Genomic DNA, 22,421 nt, shown 5'->3' with positions numbered 1-22,421 from the left:
TTCCTTTCCGACCGCTCTATTGGTGCTGTAGTAGACAGGTACTGTTCTTCTCCTAAATCTATTAATAGTGGTGTTCCTCAGGGTTCTGTCCTGTCACCCACTCTCTTTCTATTATTCATTAATGACCTTCTTAACCAAACTTTTTGCCCTATCCACTCCTACGCTGATGATATCACCCTACATCTTTCCACGTTCTTTCAGAGACGACCAACCCTTCAGGAAGTCAACATATCACGCAGGTACGCCACAGAACGCCTGACTTCCGATCTTTCTAAGATTTACGATTGGGGCAGAGAAAATCTATAGTAAATCTAAATTGTACTGACCCGTAGGGCTAGGCCTATAATCCGTGCGACGCTGTCATATCTCTCATTACTTCAAGGAAAACGGAATAACTGTTCTTTATTAATTTTAATGCATGACTTCGCTAAAAAAAATATATAAGTGATGGACAAGACATGAAGATGCCATAGGTAAATTAAATATAGTAAAGGTACTGGTTATAAAAGTGTAAATGAGTCTGATAATTTACCAAATATTTACTATTATGTCCTCTCGAGATACCCAGTGTAATATAATGAGTGGGGAAAAGAAACGCTGATAAGGTTGTGATGCTGTGGTGTATATCTTGTTTGCACTGGGACAAATCCTCTTCACTGTGCCTTCAGATGTACCAGCTGCACCTGCTGTCCTCTTCCTTGCTTGATTTATTGGTAAAAGGGGTCCTTGCAAGTTTTTATCTATTAATTCTGTAGACAAACTTCTTTGGCTGTACAACACACAGGCGAGGAAGTGTCAGTGTTTCCTTCCATCGTGGCGACCAAATGAGAAGTGATTCGATATGCACCTGCGTGATGACCTGACTCCTCCCCATTCCCCCACGGGAAATCCCTCCTCGGGTCAACTGGCAACGTCGCCCGTCCTGACATGCCACATCGTCATACATGTCCATGAAATACCTTTGTTTGACTTGGTATATAACATTTATTTGCATCACCTGCTATTTAATTAAATAGTCAGAATATTTTTAGAATGCCGTTTGTTGATAATTCTGTGATTAAAAAACCATGAGTAGTATAGACTGAATGTTTTGGTTGGAAATCTGGCAGAATGGCAAACAACACCCTACGGGTCAGTAAAATTTAGCTTTACTATAATAGTTTTCAATTCCTCAAAAACTCAAAATTCCTCCATCTATCAATTCAACACAACCTTCCAGACAACTATCCCCTCTTCTTCAATGACACTCAACTGTCTCCCTCTTCCACAATGAATATCCTCGGTCTGTCCTTTGCTTATAATCTTAACTGGAAACTTCACATCTCATCTCTTGCTAAAACAGCTTCTATGAAGTTAGGTGTTCTGAGGCATCTCCGCCAGTTTTTCTCGCCCCTCCAACTGCTTACTCTGTATAAGGGCCTTATCCGTCCTGTATGAAGTACTCTTCGCATGTTTGGGGAGGTTCCAGTCACACAGTTTTGCTTGATAGGGTGGAATCGAAAGCTCTTCGTCTCATCAACTCCCCTCCTCTGACAAACTGTCTTCAGCCTCTTTCTCACCGCCGAAATGTTGCATCCCTTTCTATCTTTTATCGCTATTTTCATGGTAACTGTTCTACTGATCTTGCTAACTGCATGCCTCCCCTTCTTCTGCGGCCTCACTGCACAAGGCTTTCTTTTTCGTCTCATCCCTATTCTGTCGAACTCCGTAATGCAAGAGTTAACCAGTACTCTCAATCATTCATCCCTTTCACTGGTAAACTCTGGAACTCCCTCCCTGCATCTGTATTTCCAAATTCCTACAACTTGTTTTCTTTTAAGAGGGAGGTATCGAGGCATTTGCTCCCCTACTTTGGCTGACGGTTTTTGCACTTTTTACACTTTTTAGAGAGCCAGCACTCAAGTGGGCCTTTTTTTTTATCTTTCTTTTTTTGCCCTTGGCTGGCCCTCTTCCCTACGTAAAAAAAAAAAAAGAAGCCTTTAGTATATCATTTTGTTTCTATCTCCTTCATCTCTTGATTTATTTCTCTTATTTTCTCATATTCTTCTAATCTCACTTTTAGTTCAGTGTTTTCTGTTATCAAATTGTCTTGTTTTTCCATCATACTTGACATCACCTCCATCATGTATCTTATCTCCTTTTCCATATTTATTAGCCTCCTCATATTACATCTTTCCTCTTTAAATCCTGAAAAATCCTTGTCCGTATCATCATCACACAGTCTCTTCAAGCCAACAGGTGTTTCGATAAACCTCTGGTTATCAAAACATGGCATTTGTTTTTGTCCTGTACATTTGGCAGCGCCATCTAGCTCAACCTCTCTCTCCATTTTTCCGTTCTATACGGTATTTCAAATCTTATTAATTTTAAACACAGGAGAACCCTATGGCCCCTTACCCTCCTGTACATATGTCTAGGTCAGGCTCCAATGCCTGATAAAGTGTTTCCCCTGGGAGCTGTTTTCGCACATTTTGTCGGTATGGCAGCACTCGTGTGCGTGTGTGTGTATTTACCTAGTTTTACCTAGTTGTATTGTACAGGGTTCGAGCAGGGCTCATAGTGTCATGTCTCCACTTATCTAATTTTTCCTTTAAGTCATACACATTATGAGCCGTAACAACTTCATTATTCAATGCATTCCACTTTTCCATGTTCTGTGTGGAGAACTGTATTTTCCAATATCCTTCACACATTGCCTCATCCTGATCTTCTTTACATGTCCTCTTATCTTCCATCATCTTCTGTCACCAGCACCAGGTCTTCTTTGTCTATCTTTTCAATGCCACTGACTATCTTGTACATTGTTATTAGGTTCCCACGTTCTCTTCTATTTTGTAAGGTTGGTAGTCATTCTTCATATGTTAGGTCCTTTAATTCCAGCACCATCTTTGTAGCAATCTTCTGTATCCTTTCCAATTTTCTTATATCCTTTTTAGAGCTCGGAGACCACACCACTGCTGTATATTCCAGCCTTGGACGTATCATGCTTGTAATGATTTTTTTCATCATATCTTTGTCCATGTATTGAAATGCCACTCATATTAGTCAACATGTTATATGATAATCTAGATATCTTGCTTATGTGTTTTTTGGGGGCTCATATTTTCCTGTATGATCACTCCCATTTCTTTTTCCTCTTTCGTCTTCATTATTTGTTCCTCTCCCATAAAGGTCTTTTGCTCTTTTCTACTTCCATTATGTAACATTTCTTGGCATTAAACTCCAATTTCCACTTGCCACTCCACTCATAGATCTTGTTTATATCTTTCTGTAACAGCAGACAGTCCTCTCTGGTTTTGATAACACTTAGCAGCTTTGCATCATCAGCAAATAAATTAATATAACTGTTTACCCGAATGTGAGTGTCATTTACATAAATCTGAAACATAATGAGGGCTAACACTGACCCTTGTGGCACTCCAGTTGTTACTCTACCCCAAGATGAATATGCATCTCTGATCACAGTTCCCATTTCTCTATCCTTCAAATAATCTCTGCCCATTCTAGCAAAGTTCCTCACAGTTCTCCTATGTTCTCTAGTTTCCAAAGTAGTCTTCCATGAGGGACTTTATCAAAAGCCATTTTTAAATCCAGGTATACTGTGTTCACCCATCTGTCTCTGTTTTCCAGTCGTGCAATGACTCGCGAGTAGAAGCTTAATAAATTTGATACATATGACCTCCCTGTCCTGAACCTAAATTGTCTGTTCAATATTGTTCCTCTTCTAGAAATCTAACTATTTTTTCATGGGTAATTATTTCAAACAACTTCCCTAAAATACTTGTAGGTGACACTGGTCTGTAGTTTTGTGGTTCAGTTGCCTTTCCTCCTTTGAATTCTGGTATTACATTGGCTCTCTTCCATTCTAGTGGAACTTTCCCTTCATTTATTGAACATGTAATTACAGTGGACGACCTCCTGGTGGATCCACGCCGCAGATGCCTCCTACACCAGCCCTCGGCCACTATCATCCACGCGGAGCCCTGCGCGCAGCCGACGCCGTCCCTCACCACCCTCCGCCATACGATGCAGTTCGAGGCCCTTCTCCAGGAGTTTCCCCTCCTTACATCCCCACAGTCCGCCCCGCCTCGGGTCCAACACGGGGTACAGCACTCCATCGTGACAACTGGTCCCCCGTGCTTCGCTCGGCCCCGGCGGCTGCCCCCGGAACGTCTTCACGCTGCGCGCAAGGAGTTTGACCTCATGCTGGAGGAAGGCATTGTGCGCCCGTCTGACAGCAACTGGGCGTCGCCACTTCACATGACGCCCAAGGCCCAGCCAGGATGGAGAATGGCGGGCTTGCAGGGATTACAGGGCCCTTAACGCCATGACCCGCCCCGACAGATACCCCATCCCCCACGTGCTGGACTTCCACACTAAGCTCCATGGCAAGTCTATCTTCTCGAAGATCGACTTCCTGCGGGCGTTCCACCAGATTTTTGTGGCAGAGGACGACGTTCCGAAGACCGCGGTGATTACGCCCTTCGGATTGTTCGAATATCCCTTTATGAACTTCGGTCTTCGCAACGCCGCCCAGATCTTCCAGCGGTTCATGGACATGGTCCTGAGAGGGTTGGACTTCGTCGTCGTTTACATCGATGACATTCACATCGCGTCCTCCTCGCCTCAGCAGCATGCAGTCCACCTGCGGCAGGTGCTTAGTCGTTTCAGGACCACGGCCTCAAACTCCACCCTCAGAAGTGCGTGTTGGGCGTCCCGTCCGTGGACTTTCTGAGCCACAAGGTGAGTGCGGAGGGTCTGGAGCCCCTCCCCCAGAAGGTGGCAGCCATTGAGGATTTCCCGCGCCCCACGACCGTCAGGAAACTCAGGGAATTCCTGGGGATGATCAACTACTACCACCGATTCATCCCCCAGGCCGCCGCTCTTCTGGCTCCCCTCAACGAACTCCTGAAGGACGTTAAGAACTCATCTAAGCCCTTGAACTAGGGACAAGAGGCAGAGCGAGCTTTTCAAGCCATCAAGCGCCGGCTCGTCTCCCTGACCCGTCTCGCCTACCCAGCCCCCCACGCCCCAACGGTGCTCTCCACGGACGCGTCGGCGGAAGCTGTGGGTGCGGTGCTACAGCAGGAAGTCGCCGGAGAGGCCGGTTGCCTTCTTTAACAAGCGGTTGGAACCGGCTCAGCGCTCCTACAGCGCCTTTGACAAGGAGCTCTTGGCAGTGTACAAGGCCGTGCGTCACTTTCGCCACTTCCTGGAGGGCCGTGAGTTCCACGTGCTCACAGACCACAAACCGTTAACTCACGCCATGGCCCAGACGGGCGACAACTTCACCCCCCCGGTGTATAGGCAGCTTGCCTTCATCTCTGAGTTCACCACGGACCTCAGGCACATTCGGGGGGAGGAAAACACAGTGGCTGATGCTCTCTCCCGTGGCGACGCTCCCTTCCGCACGGTCGCCGCCCTGTCTCGTCCTCCACCTTTGGACTACGAAGCGGTGGCGGCAGCGCAAGAGGACGACCCGGAGCTACAGGCACTGCTTGAGGGGCCCACATCACTGCAGCTCGTTCAGCAACAGCTCCCCGACTCTCCACGGCAACTCTGGTGCGATGTGTCGTGCGGGCAGGCACGCCCATATGTGCCGCGGCCGTTCCGCCAGCAGATCTTCCGCCACTACCACTCTCTCAACCATCCTGGCATCTTGGGGACGCACCGCATCATCAGCAGGCGGGCGGTCTGGCCAGGAATGAGGAAGGAAGTTAAAGAGTGGGTCCGTACCTGCCTTCCTTGCCAGGCCGCCAAGACTCACCGCCACACCCGCACGCCACTGCAGACCATCCCCACACCCACGGAACGCTTCCACACAGTCCACATAGATCTGGTTGGCCCCTTCCACCTTGCCGCGGCCACCGGTACCTCCTCACCTGTGTAGACCGGACCACACGCTGGGGTACCGCGATTCCGATGCCTGACAGCACGACGGAGTGTACGGCCGCCCACTTCCTCTCGGGGTGGGTGTCAAACTTCGGGGCGCCGGTCACCATCATCACCGACCAGGGGGTGCAGTTCGAGTCTCACGCCTGGGGTGAGCTCATGGCCTTCCTCGACACGTCGCGCCAACGCACCACAGCCTATCATCCACAGGCCAACGGGATGGTGGAGCGCTTTCACCGGCGTCTCAAGGAGGCGATTCGTGCCTCCCCCCCATCCTGGTGGCTGGGTTGACGCTCTCCCGATCATCCTGCTGACCTGGAGGGCCACGGAGAAGGAGAACTTGCATCACACGCCGGCGGAGCTGGTCTACGGGGAGGACTTGAGGCTTCCTGGCCAATTCGCAGCACTTGGGCCGCCCGCGGGACACGCTCTGGCCTTCCTTCCGGTGTTGCGACAGGCTATGGCGAACCTCCGGCCAACTCCTCCTCGTCCACCCCCCTCCCGCCCCACTCACTTCCCGGCGGACCTTCGTGACGCGGCAGCTGTCTTCCTGAGGACTGGCGCTACCACAGGTTCTCTTTAGCCGCCATATGTGGCCCCATATCGTGTGCTGCACAGGGGCGAGAAATAAGTCACCCTCGAGATTAAGGGCCGTCCGTACGTCGCTTCGTGAGACCGGGTGAAGGCGGCTCACCTGTCTCCTGCCCCGCCCACGGCGCCGCCCCTGCTCCCACAGCAGCATTTTCCTCCCGTGGCGGAGCCTTTGCGCCTCCCTCACCCCAGGGAGGTGGCACCCTGCTGCCTGCCGCCGCGGGGCGCCACCGGGGGGATCCCCTCCTCGTCGGGGCCGGCGTCCTCACCTCGCCCCCTGGCAGACCAGGAGCCGCCGGCAAGCCCCCAACTACCACCACCCACCCCGCCTGTCTCCCAGCCCCCATCTCCTCCTCCTGTCACTTCTCCCAGCGTCATCACCCGCTTTGGTAGGTTAAGCCAACCCCTTAATTTTTTTTTCCAGGCCTGTTAGAGGTTCCTTGCTACTACCCTTATGCCTCGTTTTTTTTTCCTTCTTTAGGAGAGGGGGGGGGGTACTGTGGTGAACCACATTACTACTGCTACTACTACTACTACTACTACTACTACTACTAGTAGTAGTACTACTACGGGCCGGATGCTCGGCCGGACTCCCCACTCAGCACCGAAACTCCGGGATATACGCACCGCTCGACTCATCACCGCTCGCTTGTGTGTATAATAATAAACAGCAGTAATGTACATCTCTAGTTTACCTCTCCATCCGTGTCTTGGCTGGTCAGAGAATACTACAAGTGACACTCCCGTGCCAGGTTTGTCTCGTCATCAAACCAAACAAATAGAATCAAGGACAATAACCAGAGGAAGCTTCGACTAGCTATAATTGGTATTAATTTGTTGATTATTTGAAGAATTAATAGCAGAAGAGAGCTTGTACCAGAGATGACAATGAGAGTGGTGGGTTATTTGAACGGCATGTTTCCTTCACTTTTAATGTACTTGTATAATCATAAAATTGGTTATTCATTTTTTATTAGAAATATCTGACATGTACAGGTAACTCGATTTACACGATAGATGCGTTCCAAGAAGCATCGCACATATCAAAATTCGCATAAAACAAACTTGTAATTCTCATAAAAAACAATAGATAATAAGGGGGATGCGGGATGTGGTCCAAAAAAATCTGTACAAAATATTCTATTAATTTGGCTAAATTAACATGTTTTTATCATTTATCATTCTAAATACTAGAAGTGTATTTAAAGTAAAGGGAAAAGCAAGAAATAATAAGGGAAAGCAAAAAAATAATAAGAAAAAACAACAAAACAAAGAATACGTAAACACAACACTCACTGCGTCACTGCCTTCACTCACACCACAGTCAGTCACCATCTTCCTCTGAGCTTTACCACTTTATCAAAAATCCACTTATCAAAAATAACCCCACATGCAGAAGAAGATGAAGGATGTTTTAGGGCCATCTTGGTGAATTATAGGCAGATTGAAGAGATTCCATCTGTACTCAGTGCTGGCAGACTGCAAACGAGAAGAGCGGAGCTCCCACCTATCGGCCAGGTGCGGAACTCTCTGGCGCGCAGTTTGAAATTGCGTCTGGCACTCAGTTTAAAAATGGAGTTGAGCCAAATCACGTACAGGCAACCCCCAGACCAACCAGAGTCTGCTGACTTGAAAATGGTAGACAGTAGATGTAGTCAAGCCAAGGTGGGAAGCAATGCTATTAGTTTTCTCGCCTCTCTCATGTCTGTGAATAATATCCAGCTTCACTTCGAGAGTAAGAGACTTCCTGGTCTTCTTAGCAATGCTAGGCGATATTGCAGGGCGATTTGGTGCCATGCAGAGCAAGGGAAGACGAGCTGCTGCTGACGCCGTTATTGTTTTGAACTAGGGGGGAGTGAGTGGTGCGTGTTTTGTCCACGAGAGGCGCTGGTGTATTCAAAAGCCTGTCGACTTGCGTGATACGGCAGGGCTTTCAAACTTGGAAAAAATTACCTGGACCAAATTTCGTTAAAGCGAGTTTGGTATTCGTTAAATGAGCAGATGGTAGTAAAAGGAAACCTTCATTGTAGCGAAATTTCGTTGTGTGAACCATCATTAAGCGGGGGTTGCATGTATAGGCAAACCGATCGCACAAATTAAATTAATTATAATATTTTTCTGGTTGCGTCAAAACAAAAACGCATAAATCAAACACGCATAAATTGAGTTACCTGTATGTGAATGTTAGAGTGACAGTATGGTAATGTTTATAAACAAAGATGCCGAAAGTGTTCCATCATGAGCCAAATCCAGAATGCAGGAGATACTATGCTGGAATATGCTGGGAGATGCCGCTCCTGCCACCTGCATGCTGGAATATGCCACTACTACCACCTAGTCACCTAGGAGATGCTGGTAAAAGCTCTCATGTAATGCCATCTTTAGGTTAGGATAAATTAAAGTTACGGTTAGGTTAGTTTTAGTTCTGGCAATTGGTAAGGGATGGGAGGTAGGGAGAAATTAAAGAAAAATAAAATCATTGATATGCGAGAGAAATGAAGTGCAGATTCACTCAAAACAGGTCAAAATATACCAGGGAAAAAAAATAGTTTGACTGTGAAATGATGTAATATTATTTTTTAATAGTATCAAGGCACCTGGCTAAGCAGACAAAAAAATTAAAGTGAAGAAAAAAAAACAAGTTATGCTGCCAACAACATTACTATCAATGACACTTATAAAGTTACCACAATTTCTTTTTCCGTTAATTTTTGTCCTGATACTTTCCTTCCAAGCACCGCTAACACACTGATACACTAACTCAAGCCCAACACACATACTGAATATTCAACATAAAAATTATGCTAACCTTGAAATTATCAATTATGAGCATTCCTTAGCTGCCTCTGGTAATTCCCGGAGGTTTCATGGTTACTTAAGGAAGAAGATCAATCCCCCTACAGTAGGCCCTCTCCTGGTTGATGAGTCTTGGGTAGAGGACTATAATAGTATGGCAGATTGCTTGGTACAATGTTTCTTATCAGTGTTTGTCCGAGGTTCACTGCCAGATCCTCACCCCCATCAAATAGCTGACTTTCATTTTGTTTTCAAGGAATTCACAGTAAGTGATGTTATGGTGGCTTTAAATAAGATTAAATTATCTTTTAGTTGTGGTCCTGATAGCCTCCGCTGTATTGTGTTCAGAAAGTGTGCCCCTGCCTTATGTTATCCTTTGTATATAATCTTCTGCAAAAGCATTTCTTCTATGAAGATTCCTTCTATCTGGAAATTTGCTCTTGAATGGCTCATTACCTCTCAACTTTATAGTTACCTGGACAGTAATAACTCTGTATCTCAATTTGGTTTTCGTTCTGGATTTTCTGTTTCTGGTCAACTTCTTACCTATGATTATGTTAGTTTTCATCTTGACCAAGGCTAGGATGTGGATACTCTACTTTTTTTTATTACAGTAATGCCTTTGATGTTGTAAAGCACCATGTCTTATTATCAAAATTATTTCAAATTGGTATCAGAAATCCACTGCTTGGCTGGATCTGTGATTTTCTTACTAGTCGGAAAATGAAAGTTGTTCATCACTCCTCTAGTCATGTATCTGATGTTCCTAGTAGTCCCCAGGGCTCAGTCCTTGGTCCCCTATTGTTTCTGATCTATATTAACCATGTCACCGCTCATCTTAATTGCAAATCAGTTTTATTTGCTGATGATCTCAAACTGTATCTTGCCGTTCCATCAAAGAAATCAAATGCTTGTGATACTATTATGTCTTTACAAAATGATGTCTCATTGCTATACCAAAGAAGTCTACCTTGGGGTCTTTCCTTTTCCATAAACAAATGTGTTTGTATATATTTCTCAAGACGGATTCCAGCTTCTCACCATGTCTACCTCTTAGGAAATCACCCCATTCCTCACAAAGATTTTGTTAGAGACCTTGGTATTCTAGTCGACTCAACACTGAAATTCCACCTTCACATCTGTGAAATTTGCTGCAAAGCTAATGGTGTTGCCAGCAACATTCTTAGAGACACCTTATGCAGATCAGTTTTTTGTCACACATGTTCGGCCTATTATTGACTTTGGTAGTCTTGTTTGGAATACTGGCTTCCTGGGTGATGTACGCATGCTGGAATCTGTTCAGAGGAGGTGGACTTAAAAGGTTGAGGGTTTGAAGATTATCTAGACTGAAATTGTTCTCTCTTAACGGTAGATTGCTGAGAGCTGATTTGATTCAAGTATGGAAGATTTTGAGTGGTTTGAGTCCTCAACTAAATAGTCTATTTTCTAGAGCCACTTTGAGTAGAACAAGGGGCCACAGTTCGAAGATCTGACGTTAAAAGTCGTTTCTTCTCATCAACAACTGGAATTCTCTACCTAAAATAGTTGTGTCAGCTCAATCTCTCCGGTCCTTCAAACATTTGCTTGAACAATTCCAGGGTCATCGTCTTTATGAGTATTGTTAGCTACGTCCTTACCTATGCGAGTTATGTTCTGCATTTAAAACTAGTCAACCGTCCTGCAGTCCTCCAGCGGTACACTAGTAGTTTTGATTGGAAGATGCAGAAGAGACTGATGAGGGATCATCAGTGTGTGTGTGTGTGTGTCTTGGTAAGACACACACACACACACACACACACTAGCTTCAAAACATCATCAAACTCAACACAAAGAAAACCTTCCCCCTCTCTCACACACACTGAAGAATACACAAAACAAATAAATAAACAAGAAAATTAAACGAAACAAATCAAAGGAGGGAATAACTCCCATTTAACCCTCGTCAAAAAATTACACATTTTCATAAATTTTAATTAAGATTAACGCACCAGTAAATATATATCATTATGGTTTGGACTGGTGAGGAGGGCATTACACCACACCTCACCAACACGTAAACGCAAAATATCAAGAAAAAATAAAGAAAACAAGAAAATTATATGAACTTGCTACACTTTAAGCTAACATCTGCACCTGTATCCATACAGACAGAGAATGGTGTACTGTATGTATAACATTGAAAATTTTGACGGTGAGAAACAGTAGCTGTTAAAGAAGGAACACATGGTGACACTGTGTTAGGTTGTGTAGCTAGTCCTTCGCTTTGTGAAAGGCAGCCTGTTAAAAATTTGACTGTGGCGTGACAGTTTGTTGCTTTTGGAATCTGAGTATAGTTCTACACTCTTCAGTAAGATGGGCACAATTGCTGTGGATCATACAATAGTGTGGTGGAGGCAACAACGCTGTATTAGTGGTATCAGAGTGATTAACACGTAACTAAGACCTATAACGCTGTAGTTTTGGGTCTCGTGACAATTGCCTTGAACGAGTGTCATGGTCACTGTGTGATGCTGACTTCATTGATGAAGCTGTGTTGCTATACTGAGCATTTGTTTTCTCGTGACGTTGTTTTAGAAAACAATGTTGTAGCGTATGTCCAGTTTTATGACAATACTGACATATAACAGGGTTAGTCTTCTGCTTTATTGATTCATCAGGTGTGACACCAGAACTAGCTGAAGTAGTGTCAGAAGTAGCCGCAACGTACGCTGGACGTTGGCTACGCAGTTTAACTGCTAACTTAGTGGAAAAGTCCAAAAGACTTGCACCTTTTGTATACTGAAGGGTAGAGGCAATGTGACGTTCCTCTGGATTCAGCAATTGTATGTGATATTGAATTTCCATGATAAGACGAAAAGATTCCTCATCTAAAGTACCATTCTGAAACCAAGAAGAGGCTTTAAGAGAAGAAACAGCTTGGTTAGCTAACTGTGCAGAACGAGTCTGCGCCCTTCGGTAATCTGAATTTCCAAAATGATGTAACATTGTGTCTGCAGTATCAAATACCCATTGAAAGTTGTCTCTATGCTGAGGAACACCAAAAATTTGTATGTCTCTATGCTGAGGAACACCAAAAATGTGTAAAAAAGTTTACTTTAAACTGATTATAATCATAGTTTAGAACTTTAGGATCAAATGCTGTAGCAGTCATAAGGTCACTAGCCAATGATCCAGGGACAAGATGAGAACGTACAAAACAAATTTTATCAGCTCCTGAATGAATTTGAGTTACTAAGAACATCCTCACATAGCTGTAAAAATTGAGCAGGAGAATATGTCAATATCTTCCCCACTGAATTTCTGAATGGAAGAGTCATGTTGTAGAAATTTAATAGCTGGAGATGCTACAGATGTAAGAGGTAGTGTAACATTTGTAGTGGATGTAGTCACAGTAGTGAAAGTATTAGTAGCAGTTGTAGTGGTTGTAGTAGTTGTAGTAGGAGTTGTTGAAGCAACAGGGGCAGACATTATGACAATTTGTTGATGATAAGATTTACCACTACGTAAATGCATATTACATATATAGTTACCACTCCAAAGAAATTGTGTTGGGCCACGTACAGGTGTGATATGTGTGTACTCATAGGTAAACAAGGACGATAACTTGAGTCTCAGACAGGTTAGACAAGCACACTCAAAATACAGGTCTGCTAAGCGCTCACTCTGTGAAAATTAACAATATTAGTACAAGAGTACTTAACAAGAAGATAAGTGTATCAGGAGAAAAATAAAATAAGATGAAATTATACTAAGTACACTTTCAAAATAATCAAGAGATATAATAATGATAATTTACACTATAAAATGAATAAAGTGCTGTATTAATTACGTTAATATGACTACAAATAAAAATGTAATGAAATAATTATGAAAGGATGACAAGTAAAATAAATATGGTAAGTGCACAATAAAAGAAAACATGAACATAGGAGTTACCCCTAAAATTTTATACAAAGAGAACTGCGTGTCTGAGCAAAATCACGAAAAATAAATAAATAAATTATATATGCACACGTAAATAAGGAGGAATCACAGCATATAATGTACACTAAAACATTAAAACATGCACAATAATGTAATAGTAATCAGCACTGACAAAAAGATAATGTGTATTTGTGTACTCACTGAAAAAAAATATATGTGTATACTTACAAGAAATAAGTATTTGGTACCTTAACCAAATTAACAAATGTGGCGTCTGCCCAGAGCCAATCAGGTCTTATGCCATAGGCGACCAATCACAAGACTCGGCGTCACTGGGGGGCAATCAAAGAAGGAGGCAATATGGCGCGTTTTTTACGCGGGAACGCCAACTCACCGGTACACAAAAATATTTATAGAAAAATAACCACTATAGTTATAAAGTTTTACTCACGATAGGTGATACTTATAAAGTAGCAGAGATGTGTTGAGTAGTCCTCAGCTCCATTAAAACTCCTTAGGGCTATAGAAACTTGTCAGCAACAAACAGGGTGGTGGCTGGGCTAAGGAGGAGAGACGCCGATGATCACGGGGTCGTGGAAGGCACACCAGCAGTACGCTGGTGCTCACCGCTGTCCACCATCAATATGTCCTGATGTGGTTGAAGAAGAAACACTTGGTCGGTTCCCCGTGTTTATTTGTAAATTACAAGGCTTACTGAAGCTTGGAGGATTGGTAGCTTGGTAACGATGAAACTTGTAGCCGGGAGGCCGGAGTGAGGCTTGTAGCGAGTGTGGTGATGAAGAATTATAGTCTAGACGTCTGGAGTCTGACAGTGTAGAGGTAGACTGGCTGTGCAGGACAGGATAACCAGTCAGACAAAGAGGCAAGCGGGATGCCTGGCGGAGCGTGAGTCTATCCCGAAGCTGTGTTGGGACAGACTGAGACGCGTGGGTAGCACTACGGAATACTACCCCACGGTCGTAGTACACAAAGTAAACATACTGCGCATTAACTAAGTAGTGCCCATCATATAATGCACTACACTACCAAGGTATGTGGAACTTTCCAAGATCTCTACGTTCTCGCCACACACATGGACAGACTGTACTGTTTCATCCAGTAAGCTTCCAAACACCTGAACCTTGGTCTTCAGCCAGGAAACCTGGAGTCTCAGGGGCTTCTTCTCCTCATGCAGTGCCTCTAGAGCCATTACCAGAACCTTCAGTGACTCAGCAAAGATTACTGCATTATCGGCAAAAACAAGAACTATAATCTCAGTATTGCCGACAGATGCTCCGCAATGACTTTGGTCTACAACTCTGCCTAGTACCTAGTTCATGGAAATGTTGAAAGGTGATGGAGCAAGCACGCATCCCTGCCTCACTTCCGTATTCACAGGGAAGAAGCTGGACATGCCCCCTCCACACTTCACAGCATTCACTGTCTCGCAGTAAAGGCCCGTTAATAGACCAATAATCCTTGCAGGAATCCCATGGAGACGCAGAAGATCCCAGACTGTCTCCTGATGCACTGAGTCAAACGCCTTCTTCAGATCAACATAGGCTGCAAGCATTCCCAATCGAAACTAACATCGGCGCTCCACCAGTACGCAAAGCGCTAGGATCCGGTCAGTTGTTGACTTATCGGGCTTGAACCCAAACTGTTCAGGTCTATGGTGTTTCAGCAGGTGACAGCAGGGATACACATAAACAGCAAATGGGCAAGCACCTTGCCTGGTACACTGAGCAGTGTTATACCGCAGTAGTTGTTGCAGTCCTGACGGTCCCCTTTCCCCTTCCAGATAGGGATGACCAATCCCTTTTTTCAGTCAGGGGGAACGGTACCTGAATGACAAACAGCAGTCAAGACAGCATGCAGCCCACGCATTATGGCCTCACCCCCAACTTGAGCAGCTCCGCACTGATGTTACAAATGCCAGCTGCCTTGCCACCCCTCAAATTTGCCAGTCTCTTTGACATCATCAATGGAGGGTGCAGTTTAGTCAATGGGTTGATCAGCATCCAGCATCTGTAACCCTGCAGTTTGGAGCTGTCCGCTTGGAGGATCCATCTGCATTTAGATAGTGCTTGCTTGAGATGTAAACTTGAGTGGAGTTTCTTCAGGGCTCGATAGGCAGGTCGGAGGTCATTAGCATTTAAATGACACCCTACATCCTCAACGAGACCCCTGACATATCTTTCCTTGTTTCTCCTCAGGAGAGTTCTTGTCCTTCATGACAGAGCCCTGTATTGGTCGCAGTTCCCAGCAAGTCTGGCAGCGCGACTCATCAATACTGTCTAGCGTCTCTACTGAGGCGAAGCCACTCCATGACCTTGGTTGCTCCCCAATGCATTCTTTGGCAGCCTGAAGAGTCTCACGTTTGAAGGTATCCCATATCTCTACTGGGTCCTCGATAGTGTTGAGCACTCCAAACCGATTGAAGACTGTCACTGCATACTCCTGGGCACAAGTCATGTAACATGATTATGCTCATGTTAAGTTTAAGTTTATTTTACGTTCGTGCTACCCGTCAGTTGTATGGTTCCAATATTATTTGTTTTATTTCTCTTAATATACTTCTTATTGTATGCTGAACGAGTTTACACTAAATATGTATGTTTTTGTCCATAAATTGTGTATTTGATATTTGATGTGATAAAAATACTGTATAAGTAGACTACATTGCTGGTTTGTTAAAGAGTATAGTTTATGGGAGGGATACACGGTTGTTGTGGAGGCCCGCGCCCCTCCTGTTCTATAAGACTGTAAGTGTTGTAACTTTTACATGGTTACTGTTCAGGGTTATCTTTATAGTAGTTACAATTTGCTTCATGTGATTTTAGATGATTGTGTTTATTAAATTATACTAATCATACGACAGGGAGAGATGAGGGTTATGAAAGTGAGACGTCAGTGGATTACCTATCAATTATCAAAGCACCAGTGACGTGTCCGGTTGTTGGGGATTCCACGCCATAGTATTTTCAACACAACTGACGCTGGCAATGTTGTGAGTGTTATGGTTATCATTTGTATTTGTGTGAATTTTGTCATGCTATGATTTGCAGTGATATGTATGAGGATTTTCTGAGCTTTATAATGATGTGAGTCACACAGGGTATTATCCATTGTTTGGGAATTTCATCATATTGTGTACTGCAGAGATATTTTTTGTGATTTCTGAACTTATTATACTATGAGGTACATGGGAACTATTCAAGGTCTGGTTATGTTATGTAGTGATTATTTTTGTATTTTTTAGTGTTTCTACGCTCCTATGGTTTTACCATGATTTGGTATCGGGCTGATTTATCCTGGACCCACAGGTTGGAACGCTACAATAAATGTTGCAACACATTGCTCGCCTGTGGATTGCCCTAACGCTACATTCCAACAACAGCCACAACCATGTCCAAGACGGACGACCTTGAGCGCCGACGGAGACTACGAGGGACAGCCCGTGGAAAGCTAACAAGGAAGTGTAACCTACTCTCTGAGCAAGTGAAGCAGGGTAAGCCATCTAGCATTATTCAGGAATATTATGAGGAAGTAAAGGACGCTTTTCGTGAACTCGAGAGACGACACGAGGGGGTGATGGACGCATTATGTGAGAGTGATCAAGAAGAGGAGGACTTTAATGTTAAACTTAAGAATGAAGAACAGTATATAGTTCAGGCAGAATTGTTGAAGACAGGTGCTTATGAGACTTTATTACAGCTATGTAAAAAAGAAAAGGAGGCAGCCTTAACAGATAGCACAACTAAGGTTAAGGTGAAGCCAATAGAACCTCCTAAATTTGAAGGTGACATACGCCAATACCAGACATTTCGCAGCAACTATGATAAAATAATGACTGCCAATTATGGGAAAAATGCATTTGCCTTAAAACAGTGCTTATCAGGTGAAGCGCTAAGTGTAGTACATGGAGTAGATGATGATTACGAGGAAATGTTCCGTCGTCTTGACCAAAGATATGCTGATCCAGTTAGATTGACAGATACTGTTATCAACCAACTGAAAGATTTAAAGCCAATTGCTGAAGGCAATACTGGTAAATTCGTAGAAACCGTGGAAGTCATAGAAAAGTGCTGGACTGACATGAGTAAAAATAATTTAGAAGTACAGATGTCCACTGTAATTGTGATAAGCTTAATTGAGAAAATACTTCCACCCCAACAAAAAAGAGAGTGGACTAAGATCTACCAAAATTTGTCAAATAAAGTAAATGCTTTTCCTGAGTTGTTAGAGTATCTGAAGGAAGAAAAGAATGTCCTTGATTATATAGACAAAGATGTTCGTAACAGGTCACATAATTCCAAGACTACTGTTCATAATGTAGAGGTAAAAGAGGATGACAGCCAAATTATGAGAACATTGCAAAAGTTGCAACTTCAACAAGCAGAACATCAGGCTAACATGGAAAGTATAATGCAGAAGTTCACTCAAACACTATCTAGTGGGGGTTCACAGGTTGGACGTCATAGACAAAACTACGGAAACCCCAACTTTTGTTGGTATCACAATTCTGATTCGCACACTATCAGTCGCTGTAACACATTTCATAATTTGGAACCCTCAACCAAGATGGAGGTTTTACGGAAGAACCATGTCTGTTTTCACTGTTTGGCAATGGGACACAGTTCTAAGGATTGTCAGGAAAAACGCAGTTGCTACATGAAGTTAGGAAATGGTAATGTTTGTGGTAAGCCACATCATCCGAGACTTCACTATTTGCTTTATCAAAATGATATTAATATTCACACCAACAAGTCAGATGGTTGTACTTTGCTGATGATTGGTCAAGTTAACTGTAAAGATGACTCATTAGTAACTCTTTTTGATCCCGGCAGTACAAGTAGCTTGGTGACTCACCGCAAAGCACGGGACTTAGGATTATGTGGCACACCATATAACATCACTATGACAACAGTTGGAAATGTAAGTGATACTGTACTCACTAAAATGTATAAAATGCCTCTTGTAGATGAGACAGGTAAACAATATTTAATACAATGTGTAGGAATGGATGAAATCACTTCAGAAGTTAATCCAGTCCCTATGGACATAATTCTTCCTCAGTTAGGAGTTTCTCAGTCAATGCATATCTTCCGTCCTCATGGGAGAGTTGATCTTTTGATTGGTGCTGACAATTGTAACATCATTCCTACAACTGTTAAAACTGTAGGGAAATTGCAACTCATGAAAGGCCCCTTCGGCTATTGTGTCAGAGGATCGCACCCAGAACTCAAAGATGAATATACAGAGCACTATGTGGCTCAAGTAAACCACATGTCCTTAACATCTAACACTTTTGAAATTCAAGGGGAGATCTGTAAAACTTTTAAGGAGGATATAGATAATTTGTTTACTATGGATCACCTAGGCACAAATTGTAGACCCAAATGTAACAATTGCATTAACTGTAAAGACTGCAATAGAGAGACACACATAACTGTAAAAGAAGAAGAAGAAATGAAATTGATTCTCAGTGGACTTGAATATCAGGAGAAAGAGAAGACCTGGACTGTACATTACCCTTGGATTAAAGATCCACATTATTTGCCGAATAATTTTGGGGTAGCACTAATGAAACTGAAAGGTACTGAAAAGCGATTGAAGAAGTTGGGCAGTAGGTCAACAGAAAATTACAAGGTACAAATTGATGACATGTTAAAGAGAGGTGTTGCTAGGAAACTAAATAGGGAGGAGTTAAATTGGCACAAAGGTCCAATACACTATTTGTCTCATCATGAGGTGTTGAAACAAAGTTCAGCTTCCACTCCTACTCGCATCGTATTTAATGCTTCTGCCTCATATAATGGTCATGTGCTGAATAATTATTGGGCTAAGGGTCCCAATGTAATGAACAGTCTTTTTGGTCTTTTACTTAGATTCAGAGAAGGTTCCATAGCATTTGTTGGAGATATAGCCAAGATGTTTAATAGCATCAGATTATCTGAATTTGACAGTCACGTACACAGGTTTCTTTGGCGAGACTTTGAGGATCGGGCCCCAGACCACTATGCCCTCACAGCAGTTCCCTTTGGAGACATTTGTAGTCCAGCTATTGCTATACTTGCTATGAGACAAACAGCTGAGAAATGCAAGGAGGAATTCCCTGAAGCAGCCAACGTAATTATACAAGATAGTTACATGGATGATATCATACATAGCATGAATGATACAGAGAAGGCTAGTCAAATCATAAAGGATGTTGAGCTTATTCTGAACCGTGGAAACTTTCACATGAAGGAGTGGATCATAAGTGGGAAGACCCAAGTTGGAAATGATGTAGACTTGTCAGGTATACCAGGAGGAAAGGTTCTGGGATTAGTATGGAACCCTGTAGAAGATGAAATAAGTTTCAAGATGAAAATGAAAAGTACGTGTAAACAGACTTGCAGTGTTGAAGTTAAGAGTAATTCTGATGAACCACAAAATCCACTAACTAAAAGAAAGGCTCTTAGTTACATAGCAACAATATTTGATCCAATGGGGTTTGTTGCACCAGTGACTTTACGTGGTAAACTGTTGATGAGACAAATCATTGAGTACATTGATGAGAATGGACAGAAATTAGACTGGGATGATCCTTTACCTGAGGAAATTATAGGGAAATGGTACAAATTCTGTCATGATATGCATGAATTGGGAACTATCAAATTGCCTAGATGCATTTGTAATGCTGAATTAGTGGAACCAACCCTGATACTGTTTAATGATGCGAGCACCCTAGCATATTCTGCGTGTGCTTATGCACGTTGGCGTGTTGGGAAAGATAAGTATCAATCAAAGCTACTTGCAGCCAAAAGCAGACTCGCACCAATTAAGACACAGACTATTCCCAGACTTGAGTTGTCCAGTGCAGTTCTTAGTGTTCGCCTCCGCAATACAATAATGAATGAAACTAACATCAGATTTGATCATGTTCACCACCTTACTGACTCTGAGATTGTGCTTTCACAAATAACAAAGCACAATATTAAGGCTGGAACTTATGTTGCAAATAGAATTGTAGAAATAAAAGAAAGCTCCTTGAGTAATGAATGGCACTGGATCTCGACTGAAGTAAACATAGCTGACCTAATGACCCGTTCAAGTAATTTTGTTGATATGGGTCCAACGTCATGCTGGCAGTGTGGACCCACTTTCTTAGAATTACCAATTTCTCAATGGCCCATGAAGTCAATCTCTCCAACACCAGAGATGAAGTCCATCATTAACACAGCTGAAGTAAACAACTGGCATATTAATAACTGCAATATGTTTGACATTGACAGATTTAATTCATACCGCAAAATTATAGGAGTCACTGCAAGAGTTTTGAATGCCCTTCATGCGCGTTCTTTCAAGGGAATCCTGGCATCACCAACAGTAGATCAGCTTAAACAAGCAGAAATATTATGGATCAAAAGAGCCCAGATTTCTTTAACAAAAAACTGGGAAACAAGGTTCAAGCGGTTAGGTCCATTTTGTAAGGATGGAATAATATATGTAGGATCAAGAATTGCTGCATGGATGAAGAATAATTACAACAATGAAGCTTTCATTCTACTTCCCACTAAACACAAACTCACAGAGGTGTGCATTAAGGATATTCATGATAAAGATCATGGAGGGATTGAATCTACTCTATGTAAGCTACAGGCTAAATTTTGGATTCCTCAAGCTAGAAAGTTAATCAAATCAGTTAAATTTCGCTGTGTGACATGCAGACGTTTAGAAAAACAAGTGATTGGACAAAGCATGGGACCAGTACCAGAAGAAAGGTTGAAACCTTCACCTCCCTTTTACCATTCTGCTCTTGATCTATTTGGCCCATTAATGATTAAGGATACAGTCAAAGGAAGATGTAAAAAAAAGGTGTATGGCGTTGTAGTAAATTGTCTCAGCACAAGAGCAGCATATGTTGACTTAGTAGAAGGGTATGATGCTGACAGTCTCATCACTACTCTTCGTAGGTTTACAGCCATCAGAGGCTTCCCTCACTCAATGTATTCAGACCATGGTTCACAACTCAAATTGGCAAGTAAAGAAGTTTGTTTCTTGACTCAAGACCAGGAAAAATTATCACAATTTAGCCGAGAAGGTGGTATGGAGTGGAAATTTACAAAATCTGCTGATGCTCCATGGGAGAATGGGTGCTCAGAAGCTATGGTAAAGTTGGTCAAGAGAGTTATGACCAGAGTAATAGGTGACAGTACATTGACATTTGGTGAATTACAATCAGCAATGTTTGAGATTGCAAATATGTTGAACGAGAGACCAATAGGTATGAAAAATGGTTCAGACTGTACTAAGGGATCTTATCTTTGTCCAAATGATCTAATACTAGGGCGAGCAAGTGTACACACACCAGAAGGTGTATTTGACAGCAGTACAAACACAAGGACTCGCCAAAGGTTCATCAATACAATTGTAAAATCCTTCTGGAAGAAATGGATGATGCATTATTTTTCAACATTAATTGTACAACAAAAATGGCATTGTGAGAAAAGAAATCTCAGAGTGGGAGATATTGTTTTGGTACAGGACAGTAATAATTTGAAAGGACATTGGAAACTTGCTGAAGTGTGTCAAGTTTTACCTAGTTCTGATGGTAAGGTCAGAGATGTACAAATTAGATATAAGTTGCAAAGCGGAAATAGCATGTATGAGGGTCATCAAGATATAAAGGTTAACAGATCTGTTCACAAACTTGTGTTGATACTTCCAATCGAAGAACAATAAATTTATTTCTTTTTCTTGTGGTTGGGGAGTGTAACATGATTATGCTCATGTTAAGTTTAAGTTTATTTTACGTTCGTGCTACCCGTCAGTTGTATGGTTCCAATATTATTTGTTTTATTTCTCTTAATATACTTCTTATTGTATGCTGAACGAGTTTACACTAAATATGTATGTTTTTGTCCATAAATTGTGTATTTGATATTTGATGTGATAAAAATACTGTATAAGTAGACTACATTGCTGGTTTGTTAAAGAGTATAGTTTATGGGAGGGATACACAGGAGAGTGAGGCAAGTTGTTGTGGAGGCCCGCGCGGCTGATTTAGACAGACAGGAGAGTGAGGGTTATGAAAGTGAGACGTCAGTGGATTACCTATCAATTATCAAAGCACCAGTGACGTGTCCGGTTGTTGGGGATTCCACGCCATAGTATTTTCAACACAACTGACGCTGGCAATGTTGTGAGTGTTATGGTTATCATTTGTATTT

General features: G+C 42.8%; 2 protein-coding genes across 2 annotated transcripts; both read left to right on the top strand.

Moving 5' to 3' along the window:
* Nucleotides 1–5,922: 5,922 nt before the first annotated feature.
* Nucleotides 5,923–6,475, top strand: LOC123502807. Its single transcript, XM_045252072.1, has 2 exons — nucleotides 5,923–6,170; nucleotides 6,214–6,475. Exons 1-2 carry the CDS (start codon nucleotides 5,923–5,925, stop codon nucleotides 6,473–6,475), a joined length of 510 nt encoding a protein of 169 aa, XP_045108007.1.
* A 9,619-nt stretch (nucleotides 6,476–16,094) lies between these two features.
* LOC123502869 lies at nucleotides 16,095–22,203 on the top strand. Its single transcript, XM_045252153.1, has 2 exons — nucleotides 16,095–16,213; nucleotides 16,530–22,203. Exon 2 carries the CDS (start codon nucleotides 16,612–16,614, stop codon nucleotides 21,931–21,933), a length of 5,322 nt encoding a protein of 1,773 aa, XP_045108088.1. The 5' UTR covers nucleotides 16,095–16,213; nucleotides 16,530–16,611; the 3' UTR covers nucleotides 21,934–22,203.
* The last annotated feature ends 218 nt before the right edge of the window (nucleotides 22,204–22,421 follow it).

Source organism: Portunus trituberculatus, chromosome 12 (genome assembly GCF_017591435.1).
Source record: "Portunus trituberculatus isolate SZX2019 chromosome 12, ASM1759143v1, whole genome shotgun sequence".
In the NCBI taxonomy this organism is placed as follows: domain Eukaryota; kingdom Metazoa; phylum Arthropoda; class Malacostraca; order Decapoda; family Portunidae; genus Portunus; species Portunus trituberculatus.
Note: the sequence above shows the minus strand (reverse complement) of the source record. Positions and strands in the feature narration are given on the sequence as shown.

Coding starts and splice junctions, on each gene's coding strand:
- LOC123502807 (XM_045252072.1), top strand. CDS start 5,923: ATGCCTGACAGCACGACGGAGTGTACGGCCGCCCACTTCCTCTCGGGG. Junction 6,171..6,213: donor CGTGCCTCCCCCCCATCCTG/GTGGCTGGGTTG, acceptor GCTGACCTGGAG/GGCCACGGAGAAGGAGAACT.
- LOC123502869 (XM_045252153.1), top strand. CDS start 16,612: ATGTCCAAGACGGACGACCTTGAGCGCCGACGGAGACTACGAGGGACA.